Source organism: Peromyscus leucopus, chromosome 7, assembly GCF_004664715.2.
Source record: "Peromyscus leucopus breed LL Stock chromosome 7, UCI_PerLeu_2.1, whole genome shotgun sequence".
Taxonomy (NCBI): Eukaryota; Metazoa; Chordata; class Mammalia; order Rodentia; family Cricetidae; genus Peromyscus; species Peromyscus leucopus.
The window spans coordinates 2,557,841-2,570,929 of NC_051069.1; the positions used below are offsets into that span (position 1 = coordinate 2,557,841).

General features: G+C 45.6%; 1 protein-coding gene across 3 annotated transcripts in view; it reads left to right on the top strand.

Annotated features, from left to right (window-relative positions):
• Window positions 1–13,089, top strand: part of Fam81a (family with sequence similarity 81 member A) — a 51,527-nt gene that overhangs the window by 20,527 nt on the left and 17,911 nt on the right. For all 3 annotated transcript variants that reach the window (XM_028865847.2, XM_028865844.2, XM_028865854.2), the window contains exon 4: window positions 11,476–11,594. In XM_028865847.2, coding sequence (XP_028721680.1) covers window positions 11,476–11,594 — 119 coding nt within the window. The remainder of the gene's footprint in view (window positions 1–11,475; window positions 11,595–13,089) is intronic.

Genomic DNA, 13,089 nt, shown 5'->3' on the forward strand with positions numbered 1-13,089 from the left:
TACCTGCTGAGAGCCATCTCTCCAGCCCTGCCTTGTCTATTCTTCATGATCACCAAGGAAACTGCTTGCAGGAACATCCGAGCTACGTTCACGTCACCGCAGTATTGGATGGCAATTACTGTCAGTGCTCTTTGTGTTTATTTTAAATTTACCTTGCTGATTATTAAATCATTTTGTTTTGTTTGGATCTCAGCGGAGATGGAGAACTAGACAAAAAGTTTTCCTGTAACCCTTCGTGCCTTTGAAGACGGTTATTACCTCGGTTACCGGGTCAGCCCTGGTTGCTCCAGATGAAATGTTTCTAGGCTGAAATGATTACACAGTGCGTGTTGTATTATTCAGGCAGTTTAGGCGTTTGAATGGCTTCTCACACTCCTCTTTATTTTTTCTGACGAGGCCAATATTGTCTATTCTTGGAATTTGTAAGTTTATTTCTAATTTTGAATAACCACAGGGGCCACGCAATTCAGTTCAGAAAGCTTAAGACCCACCAGGCACGGCCTGGGCTTTTATCTCCACACAAGGTCAGTATTGTTCACATGTAATTTTCAGCAATATGAACAAAAGGTTGGTGGCCAACAGGGAAACTTCTTGTTTCCTGTTGGGGGTTGTGTTTCAATCATGCTTCCCTAGGCAGATTTGTATTTTTGTTTGTTTGTTTGGAGGCAAGATCTCATGGAGCCGAGGCTGGCCTTGAAGTTCCTAGTAGCCTTGGACTGACCTTCTGCCTCTGCCTACTGAGTACTGGGGTTACAGGTGTGTACTACCACACCCAGTTTATGTAGCACAGATTGAGCCCGGGGCTTCATGCATGGTAAGTCAGCACGTTACCAACTGAAGTATATCTTCCAGACCCTGAATTGATGTGGTTTTAAAAATTAGCTTTATTGAAGTATAATTAAATATTGCAAAAAATCTACTGACTAGTATATAATTAAATGAGTTTTAGTAAATTTATAAAATTGTGCAGCCATTAACACTGTCTCATTTTAGGACATTGTCATTGTCCCCTCCTCAAATTCATAGGAACTCTACTCCCACCCTAACATCAAGCAATCCTTCACATATGTACTTTAGACAGCATCCCGTGTTTCCCAGGCTGGCTGCAAACTCATTATGTAGCAGAGAGATACGCACAGCACTTTGCGCATGCCAGGCTGGTACTCTTCCCCGTGAGCTGCTTGCCCAGCCCACGTGTTAACATCAGTGAAGTCTGCCTTTCCTTTTCCCTCTTTTATGCTTCATGCTTTTCATGCTGTGGCCTAAAAACTGTTTGATTGCTAACTCAAGGTTGCAGAGGCTTTTTTAAGGGAGGTTTCTGCCAAACTTTTAGTTTTCATATTTGATTTTGTGACCTGCTCTGAGTTAGCTTTGGTAAATGGGGGTGAGGTGAGGTGAGGCATTCACCGACTAGAACAGACCGTGAGCTTCTCGAGTAAAAGCTTGTCCGATTCATCTTCCCATTGTTCGAGCGAGCACAGTGTATGAAGGCGAGTGGGGAGGCTGTTGGTGCCCATTTGTGCTGCTGGGATCAAATGCTGGAGAGTGGTTGCACTTGTGGTAATGGGTTTGTGTGGAGATGGGTGTGAGTGCATGTGGCGCCCGAAGACAACCTCAGATGTCCTTCCAGTCATCCCTTAAGCTCTGTCCCTCTTTGTTTCTTTGAGACAGGGTCTCTCACTGACCTAGATCTCCCCAGGTGAGGTGGCAGGATGGCTCGTGAGCCCCAGGACTCCTCCCGCCATCTCCCCAACGCCGGGATTATGGCTACTCACTACCATGCCCAGATTTATCATAAAGGTTCCGGGGACCAGCTCCACGTCCTCGTGTTTCAAACAAATACTGCAGTGACTGAGCCGTCCCCTAGTTTCCACGGGTCCTTTTAGAAAGGTCTAGGGTCTATTCTTAAAGGTGCTGTCATTGTGACTCAGTGACCTAACACTGCCACAATGAGGATGAGTGTCAGCATGGATTTGGGAGGGGACACTCTTATCTAACCCAGAACAAAGCTTATGAAATGAATAGATGCTCAGCAGAGTGAAGGCAGCTGTGGGGTTGCTGGAAATACAACGTGCCTCCTCAGTGACCCCCATTCTGAGACTAAAAACAAACCTACTCCCTGACGCACTCCTTTCCCTTTTCCATTTTGCCCCTGGGGAGCTCTTCTAGAACCCTGAACTTGTTTTTTGGTTTATTTGTATTTAAGACATAGTCTCTTATAGCCCCAGTTAGCCTTGAGGTAGCTATATAGCAGAAATGTCCTTGAACTTTTGATCCTCTGGCCTCCACCTCCCAAGTGCTGGCTACCCAATTCAGAGGGTAACATTTCAGAGTTAGCTTTATAAATTCAGGGTTTTCAGGGCTGGGCATGTAGCTCTCTTGGTAGAGAGCCAGCCTAGCATGTGGGAAGCCCAGGGTTTGATCTCAAACACAACAGAAACTACAATCCCAGCACCTGAGAAGTAGAAACAGGAAAACCAGGAGTTCTAGGTCATCCTTGACTATAAAGGAAGTTCAAGGTTGGCCCTGGCTACATGAGACCCTGTTTCAAAAAAAAAAAAAAGTTTTTGAACAATTTATAATGTGGTGAATTTGAAATCACAGTTTTGTTATTCTACACTATCCAAAACACATTTTATGTAATGATATGTCTTGCCTCATCCAGAAAGCATTCTTTTCCATTTCCACGTATTTTTTAGAGTGTACAAATTCTGCAAATGAAAAGATGATTTCTGTTGTAGAGGTGGAAAACTGAATAAAATCTAATTTGGGCAGGAAATTTACTTTGGGTATCTGAATGTTTACTTTCTTGTCACTGGTAATAATTATACATCATGTCGAAGTAACCGGCAAGGAAGTCTTAGAAACTCAAGATTCCACTGCGGAACGCCAATTCTATGGATCTGTATATATTTTTAACCTAAGCGTGTCTGCCCAGACACATCTAAAAAGAAGAAGCTTGATGAGGCATTCAAATTGCTGCACTGTTGCCAAATTTCCTCAAAGGAAAATCACGGCAGTATTAGTCAGTTGGGGCTGCTGTGACAAATAACCACAGGTTATGTGGCTCAGATAGCAGAGATTTATTTCTTGCCATGCTAGAGGTTCAAGGTCCAAAGCCCCGCTTCCTGGTGTCAAGGGAAATGGCAGAAGCAAGCTCTTTTCTTTTTATTGTTTATTTTATTTTATTTTTTTTAAGTCAGGAATCATGTAGTCCATGCTGGTCTAAAACTTGATATCTAGCCAATGATGACTTGAGCTCCCGATCCTCCTGGGTCCTCCTCCCGAGTGCTGGGACAACAGGTGTGCCTCACCGTGCCCTGTGTGTGCAGTGCTAGGAAACAAGTTAACGCTTCATGTATGCTAGACCAGCACTTTACTGAGCTACGTGCCCAGCTGACTGTTTGTCGTTATGTTAGTACAGGGTCCATATGGAGCCCAGGGGTCCCTAGGAATCCTAACCATTAGGCTTCTCATCCCTATACTCTAACTGTATTCCCAAGACCTCCTCCTAATGTGGGAGGTTACGTGTTTTAGGAGGACACAATGATGGAGAATACAAATGTTAAAGTCTTAAAAGGAACTCTTTGCTTATCAGCAGTGTAAAATTGGGGGGGGGGTAGGGTGGCTGGGAAGATGACTCAATATTTAAGAGCTCTTGATATTCAATCATGAGGATCGGAGTTCGGATCCCAGCACCCACATCAAATGTCTTACAGCTGCCTGTAATTCCAGCTTCTGGGCACTTGCACACATGTATGCACACACACACACACACACAAAAAAAAAAAACCCACAAATAATAAAAATAAAAATAATTTTTAAAAGTTATTATTATACAGAAGATGAGCGTAGTAAAAAAGATGATAGTTACATATATAAAATGAAGAGACATTAATATATTCAGATTGTATTCAAACACAATATTTGTATTGTATTTGTGTATTTGTGTCAGAGGGCTAGATTCTTACTGAGTTTCTTCTGTAAACTGCTTGGCTTTTTGTTGTTTTCTTTTATTAGTGTTTTATACTTGTTTTTCAGTTCACTCTAAACTTTTACTGGGTACTGTTTTGTTAAGAAGCATGACTGTAGGTAGGTTTATTTTTAAATAATGTAAAACTGAGTGACAGGTAAGAACCTGGCTTACTGTGCACCCATCACCATGAGTGGGGTGAGAGGTTTGGCTCCTGGACTTCATGTATTTATCTGACAAGGGAATTCCAGCCTGCAGCTTCATGAGCTGATCTAGTCTAATCCCTGTTAGGGGGATTTAGGGGTTGATTATCACACCGCCACAAAAAAACCAGAAGTGGAGGACCTTGAGGTCCTGAATCTAAGTCCTGGCACATGCTAGGCAAGTGCTCTGCCACTGGGTTGTGTTCTCAGCTCTCCAAATTCATGTTTGTTGCTATTTTAAAAATAAATAAATAAATAAAATGTATAGGTGTTTCGCCTGCATGTATGGTGCCCACAGAGGCCAAAAGAGGGCATCAGATCCCAGGTAACTGGAGTTATCAGATGTTTGTCAGCCTCCGTGTGGGTTCTGGGAATGGAACCCTCCTCTGGAAGAGCAGCCAGTGCTCTTAACCACTGAGCCATCTCTCCAGCCCCCAGATTCATATAGCTTTTACTCTACCCAGAGGACTTGACTCACTCAGAGGAGAGAAACAAAATTGAGTATCCACTAGCCGTTCATCCTGTTGATACAGCATTTTGAGTACAAATTAATTTTTAATATTTTATAATCTTTAGAGAATTTTAGACACATTTACATATTATTGCCACCCCACTTTCTCCCTTCTCCAACTCCTCCTATGTCACACCTCACTCCCTCTCAACTTCGTGACCTTTTCTTCAGTTATTATTGCTACATATATATGTGTGCATATATATTCATGTATAAATATGACCTGCTGAGTCTATTGAGTGTTGCACAAATTAATTTTTTAAATAGTGTATGGTTTCTACTTTGTCATATATGTTTTTAAAATTTTTATTACATTTATTTTGCTTATTTTTATTATGTACATATGCACATATGTGGAGGTCAGAAGACAACTTTCAGGAGTCTGTTCTTTCCTTCTACCATGCAGGTTTTGGGAATCGAACATAGATCATCAGGTTTGGTGGCAAGCATTTTTACTCACAAACTATCTCCCTTCCCACACTATATATGTAATAATACATATATATAATTATATATAATAGTAATATGTATATGTGTATTGAGACAGCATTTTATATAGCCCAGGCTAGCCTTGAACTCTCTAATAAACCAAGGATAACCAGGACCTTCTAGTCTTCCTGTTGCCATCTTCAGATTACAGGTAGGTGTCAACAGACTTTGTCTCTGTAGTGGTAGGGACTGAACCCAGGACTGTATGCATGTTAGGTGAGCACTCTACCAACTGAGCTACATCCCAACCCCCGCCTCCAGTACATTTTAGTTTGTCTGAGTTCATCTTCGGGGTCCTGCCCACCAATGGGACTATGATAATCTGTGCCCTCCACCTGGAAGACCAGGCCTGAACCATAGATTGAGGAGTTACATTCATTGACAAGGGATTTAGGGTGAGGCAGGAACTGTTCGGGTGACAGGAGCTAGCATGTTTACCTAGAGATAAAGGTTCGGCCCTTAGCCCCACGCCACACTCCAGCGGGCACGTGGGCGGTGAAGGCTAAGTAACCATAGTAACACTAGCTTATATCAGTGAACGTAAGACAATGGGATGGAGAGTAGCTATAGGGCTGTTTAGAAAAGACGGTTACCGGTGAAGGGCAACTGAAGACGGCAGAGGACAGCCAAGCTGGGGTGGAGGAGGTGCCCAGGTGGCCTGTGCCAGAGGCAGAAAGGGGTAGAGTGAGGACCAGCCAGCAACCTGGAGGGTCATGAGGTGAAAGAAGGGGCCACTCAGAAGCCTTGAAAAGCAGGTTTGGGGTTGGGCTGTAGAAGCCATTATCTAGGGCTTTTGAGATGGCTTGGAGGGTGAGGGTGCTAGTCTGGCCTGATGATCTGAGTTTGGTCCCCTGAATCCACAGGGTGCAAAGAGAGAGCCCACGCCTGAACCTTGTCCTCTGGCCTCCCTAAGTTTACCATGATGGGCACAACCATATACATACACTATATATATTCTTTTTTAAAGCCATCATGTAGAGCTTTTTGTTTTGTTTTGGGTTGCTTTTTGTTGTTGTGTTTGTTTGTTTGTTTGTTTGAGTTGAGTATCTTGTTATGGAGTCCAGGCTGATCTGGAACTCACAATTCCACCCCAACTCCTGAGTACCTGGGATTATAGCTGTGTCCCACCACATCTGTCTTCATTATTTTTGAAAGCTAAAACAGTTCATTCATATTCACAGTGCTGAGGACACATTAGGAGACAGTAAAACAGATAGACAGACACCCCCTACCCCCCGGGGGGCTTACAGACTGTGAAAGAAAAGGTTCAGGACCAAGGTGGGAAGCAAAGGGCCTTGGGATGCAGCTCAGAGGTAGAGTGCTTGCTTAGCTTGCCCCAAATCCTAGGTCTGACCTCCCCGAACTGCGTAAGCAAACAAGACCAGAAGCACAGAGCAGGCTGGCAGCTCCCAGACAAGTAGAGCGCTAACAGTGTCAGTTCAGCTGAGGGGAGCCGCTCAGACACGGGGAGTAGTGGGTAGACTTGGAGTTATGCTGAAGGTAGGGTTCACAGAGCTTTCTGCATGCCGGAGGGAGAGACTTCTGTTTGGGATTTGGCAGGTTTTGAGGGGTCCATGACGACACTAAATCCCAGGTGGAACGAAATACCGGAAAATCAATTCCACACACAAAGCTGGACCGGGCGAGCTTTAAGCCTCTGCTTGGATGAAGAGCCAGGCAGGGAGGCCCCACTTGATGAAGCGGTGCCCTGTGTGGTGGGGGCCTCTGTCTGTTGCATGTTCGTTTTTAAATCCCTTTCCATCTAAGAAGAGGTGGAGATGGAGACTCGTAGAGAACTCTCCTGGCAGTTCCTCAGCAAGTCTGAGGGCCTGGACTGTCACCGTGCGCATGAATACCATTACAAGATGGCTCCCACAGAGTCCACACTCTATGCTGGCTTTGGAGTGGGGAGCTTCTTCCGTGAGAAGCCATGTCTTGGGAGAAAAAGACATGTGTCCTTTTCAAGATGGCTGGCCTCTTCTCTCTTGGAGTGGGTAGCATCTTTGTCCGAAGGACTTGGCCATCTACTTGACCACCCTCTAGTCTTTGCTGTGTCTCCTAAGGGCATGTCTGGTAATCTGCACAGACTAAGGACAGTTTCTCAAACTGACAATGGAGGACAATTCATGTCTTGCCAAAGGCCAGCAGCGTTCTAAAGTAATAGCTCCAAGATGGCAGATCAGGGCACGTTTCTGACATTGCCGGGTGTCTGCAGTTTTACTCTAGAATTTCTTTAAACAATAAAGCCCCTAATGATTTCCGTCTTCATGTGACCTTTTAGTAATGTGAATATCGTGTAAAGCTCAAACATTTTTTTTCTGTAATCTTCAAAGCACTGCTAATGCAACGCCTCATCCGTCTGCATAGGAACTCTAAAAGTTAAATGAGCTTTCCTTATTTCTAAGCTGTAAAAGAAAAAGCTACATACCTTTTTTTTTCTGATTATAAACATAATGTGGGAAATACAAGAAAGAGGAGTCTGCTCTCTCTCAAACTAGATATAATAAAGAAGATGTTAACATTCCCCTACTTTATGAGGTTCTTAGCACACAGCAGGAACCAACCTGTGTGTTTATTTTATACCCGTTCTTGTTCAATATCGAACACTACATATTCCACCACCACCACCCTTTTTTGAGACAGGGTTTCTCTGTGTAGCACTGGCTCTCCTGGAACTGGCTCTGTAGACCAGGCTGGCCTCGAACCCACAGACATCCTCCTGTCTCTGCCTCCCCAGTGCTGGGTTTGCAGCTTGTGTGGACATGCCTGGTGGTTACGTGGGTGCTGGGGATCGAGCTGGGGTTATTTTTCTTGAATGGCAAACACTTTACCAGCTGAGCCATAATACACAAAGATGAGCTTTGTTTTTTGTCAAGACGGGGTTTCTCAGGTTGTGGATAGAAACCCACCGCGCCGGCCGCTGCAGTTGGTCACCAGATAGAGCTCAAGGCTTTGCAGGTGCTCTGCTGTGCAGGCCTCTAGCAACTGGACTACACCCCCAGCCCCCACCGCCTGGTCTCTGTGTCTCTGCTTACTAGAAACGTTGACTGTGTTCATTATTTTAAGCACCTCTTTTGTGAATTCCTTTCCATTTTCTTTATCAAGGGATTGGAAAACCAAAGCAAAGCCTGGGTTTCTGAGCATCTAATGCAGTGGTACCCTAGGAGAGGCCTGTGTCTTTCTTTGGCATTCACCTTCAGGCCCATTCATTCCTTAGTTTTGTCTTCCTGGGGACAGGGCCTGGGACTCTGCATGTGCAGAGGGCCTTCTGGGTGACATGTGTGTACCCCAGAGGCATTTGAGCACCATGGCCATGTGTCTTATTATTATCAACAAAAGTCTGAAGAAACCCATACGGAAAGCATGAGTGTTTCTTCTTATTCACTGCTTCTAATAGATATCACTTCCGAGAGAGAGAGAGAGAGAGAGAGAGAGAGAGAGAGAGAGAGAGAGAGAGAGAGAGATCCACCAGCGCCTTTCATTAGTGGGAGAGTGCCAGAGATGAATTAGTCAGACCTGAAGTCTCCTTGCAGGAATGTGCTCAGATGAGTAACGTTTTGTCATTCATAGGTGACTGTAGCTACTTTGCATTCTTCTCCATAGAGCAGGTTCGTTCATTCAAAAATTAAGAACCTTAGGAAATAATGGGTCTGGCAATTGCAAATTCCATTTTCAGTACTAATGAAATATAAGTGTCACCAAACTGAACAAAACCGGGGAGACAAGTCCCTGTACTGGTGCAGGAGGTGAGGGACACAGGTCACTCAGTGCCTCCTCGCTAGCCCCAGCCCTGGTACCCCCTTCTTGGGCGCCTGGACAAAGCGTCCGTTCAGTCCCTGCGTTCATATCTAGCACCTCCGTCCCCACAGCTCCCTGCAGCGCCCCCCCCCCCAGTCACGCCCACCATCAGCATTCTGCAGAGTGGTTCAGAATCTGGACAGCACAGACAAGAAGGTCCAACAGTGGCAGCCAACCCCCAGTCCGGGAAAGTCACAGAGCGAGGCCTTCAGGGTTTGAGGGGGAGCCAGGCTCACTGCCTCCCCCTAAGTGACTGTGAGTGAGCCAGTCTCTTACCCTGTGAAGGAGGTGAGGAGACACTCTGGAGGCTGCTCTGGAGGCCGACTTTTCCTCTCAGGCTTCGGCTAGGACCTGGCACCGGTCCCTCACTGGCTGTACCTCCAGCCCACTGATGCTGCCGCTGCTGTCAGGAACACCCACCCAAGCCCTCTAACGAGCAGAGAAAGAAACGCTCCTTCTCATCCAAGGACCAGAGGAGGAAAGCCATGCCTTCCAACAGAGCGAACAGCTGGCCAGGAACAAAAGAGCAATTTACACGCTTAGGACCCCCTGAGTGCAGCGTGAAGCTGCCGCCTTGAACTTGAGGGTGTAGTGGGTCCCCGGAAAAAAGTGGAAGAAACCCAGAGAGGAGAGTTAGGTTCAAGAGTGGAGCTGTCCAGAAGGGCAAGTTTTGGTGCCGCCAAGCGCCAAAACAGGGATGAGAGGAGAGAAGAGGCAATATTATTTACACAGGGAAATTGTGTGTGAGTTGAAGAAAACAAAGTCTGAGGAGTTCCCCAAGCTCCAGGCTAAAATGGGTTTTTAGAAGCAGAGTGGGGCCGTAGATGCTGGAAAGATGGCCCTGTGGTCCAGCTTGATTCAGTTCCTGGCACCCACCTCCATCTGATCATGGCCACCTGTGACTCCAGTTCCAGAGCGCCAGACACCCTAGTAAGGATTTCGTGGGTGTTGTGGAATATTTGTGGAACTATGTAAAGATGTGTTGCTGTTTCACCTTGCCTGCCGAAGGCACCTGATTGGTCTAATAAAAAGCTGAATGGCCAATAGTGAGGGAGGAGGTATAGGCGGGCTTCTGGACAGGGAGAGTAAGTAGAAGGAAGAATTTAGGCTCAGAGAAGAAAGAAAAAGATGCCAGGGAGACATCAGGCGCCAGACAGACAGACAGACACGGAGAAAGCAGGAAAGTAGGACATACAGGATGAGAGAAAGGTAAAAAGCCCCGAGGCAAAACGTAGATGACTAGAAACAGGTTAAATTAAGTTAAAAGAGCTAGTGGGACAAGTCTAAGCCAAGGCCGAGCATTCATAATAAGTCTCCTTGTCTTTATTTGGGAGCTGGTTGGTGGCCCAAAGAAAATTACGACTGCCCATGGGCACCCGCACACATGAGGCATAGGCTCCCACACATATACATAAATAAAAATTTAACAACCCAGTCATGTGCCACAACGGAAAACTTTGCATATTGAAAATATGAAATGCCTTACAGACTGTCTTAGGCCAGTACAGCGAGACTTAAGTAGTAAGACAGAGCCAGCGAGACGAATCGGCAGGAAAAGGCACTGGCCGCCGCTCCTAAAGACTTGGATTTGATTCCCGGCACACATGGTATGGAGAGAATTGACTCCTGAAAGTCGTGTTCTGACCCACACCTCCCACCCATCACTAAATAAAATGTAATAAAAATTATAAAAAAACACAAACAACAACAAAAAACCCACACAAAATCTTAACAGCTTGAAATAAAGAAACACAATTTAAATTATGTTTTTAGTTTTAGTTTTTAAAACAAAATCTTGTGATGTAGCCGTGGCTAGCCTCAAACTCATAATCCTCCTGCCTCAGCCTCCTGAGTGTTAGGATTACTCACCGGCGCCACCACACCAGCCTTCTGAGTAATCCTTTGATATTTAGACATCCTTAAATCAAAGAGAAACTCAAAACTGAAATTAAAACCATGTAAAATAAAATAATAAGGGCTGGGAATAGTGGAATATGCCTCTAATTCCTGTAATGCAGAGGCTGAGGCAGGAGGCAGGCAAATTGGAGGCCAGCCTTGGTCACACAGTGAGATACTGTCTCAAAGGACAAATAAATAAGTCCACACTCAGCTTAAGGCATAGCAGATATTGTACTGAAAATAAAACCCCTTCTGTATTAAGGGGGGGAAAAGAGCATAGTTTTATTAGTAAATTGGGGGTCCCTTAGTTGGGAATGTTAACTAAGGCCCACCTGGTTCTCTATGATCAACTATATTTATCAGTTCACTGCTAAAAAGAGCACCTTATGCAGATGGATCGCTGTGAATGCAAGGCCAGCCTGATCTACACAGCAAGCTCCAGACCAGCCAGGACTAATAATGAGACCCTTAGTTTTAAACAAACAAAAACCTCCCTTATGAAAAAAATGAAGTGAGCACTCATGTACTTTCCCAAATTATGAAATATTTTATGGACATCTGTGAATTTGCCAGTGACCCCGAGTGACCTTTGTGTTGCCCAGGTTCTCCAGGAGCAGATCCGTGCCCGGGACAACATCAGCTATGGAACTAATTCTGCCTTAAAGACGCTGGAGATGCGCCAGCTCTCTGGTTTGGGGGATCTCCGAGGAAGAGTTGCAAGGTAGGCGTACCAGTTACTGCCCTCAGAGCACCCCATGGAAGCGTCTTCAGGAAGCAGGGTTGTTTTGGATTACAGTTTGGGGGTCACAGTCCATCGGGTGGGGAACACGTTGGCAGGAGCATGAGGTGACTGTTCTCGTGGGGTGCACGGTCAAGAAAGAAGCGGAAGGGCTTGGCTGCTGCTGCTGCTGCTGCTGCAGCTAAGCCTGACTGTTTTCCTCGTTGTTCAGTCTGGGACCCCAGCCCCTGAGAAGGTTCTGCCCACCTTCAGGGTAGGTCTGCTCTCCTCTTCCGTTACACCTCTGGAAACGCCCTCACTGCCAAGCCCAGAGGTGTGTCTCCTAGGTGACTCTGAATTCAGTCAAGTTGTCCGTGATGATTACCCATCACAGCAGGTGTTTGAATGTTAGAGACTTTACTCCTGAAGAACAGTTTTTACTTGACTCTGGGATGGCCAGGGAGTAAAGGGTTGGCTGTACAAGTTTATTGACCTCAGGTACATTCCAGCATCCCCGTGAGGGTGGAAGGAAGACACCAACTCCACAAAGTTATCTTCTACACACACACACACACACACACACACACACACACACACACACACACACACACACACATCACTTTTGTTTCTGAAGCTGGCCAGGTCTTCATGGGAGGAAATGATCCGAGAGCGCCCTCTGCTGGCTGATGTCATTTGGTCAAGTAATAGTATAGTCATTGAATCAAATAATACAGTCAGGGCTTACTATTTGTATGCTTTCTAAGACGTTCATCTTTGTTATAGTTATTTTTTGTTTTACTTCTCCTATGCTGGAAATTTTAAGAGGTGTTTTCTGTCAGTGTGGAGAGTTGATTTTTCTCTTTACTTGGGTGTGTTCCATGAACCCGGAGCCTCAGGATTTTTAAAAATGTATTTTATTTACAGTTACCTTTCTGTATTTACGGATGTGTACACACACGTGTGTGTACTGTGGCTCATGTGTGGAGATCAGAGGATAATTGCAGAGGTTGATTCTCTCCTTCTACCACACCTGTCTGGAGGAGCTCAAATCACCAGGCTTGGCAGCACATGCTTTTATGGGTTGAACCACCTTCCTGGCCCTTACCCTGGGACCTTGGCAGCCATGTCCACAAGTGCCACAGCCACTGAATTGGAATCTGTTTCTAATGAGATCCCTGGATACTGGGCACACCGATGTCTAAGAACTGCTGCGAGACCTTCCCTCCGGATTATGTTTAGCGGGCTGGGATGAAGTTGTCAGAACACGTATGGGCCTCTTCTGCCCTCTGCTGCTACCGAGAGCCAAGTGCAAGGATGCAGCTAATGGGAATCTGGAGCAAAGGAACATTTCCAGCCAGTGGGGTGACAATGAGCACACGGGAGCTCGGGACCCGGTTAAGGACAGGGGTCCACCATGGCATCTTTAGAGCAGAGAGAGCCATGTTAGGGTGTATTTGTGCAGAAACTGAGTGCCTTGTATGCTGTGTATGTGCACTGG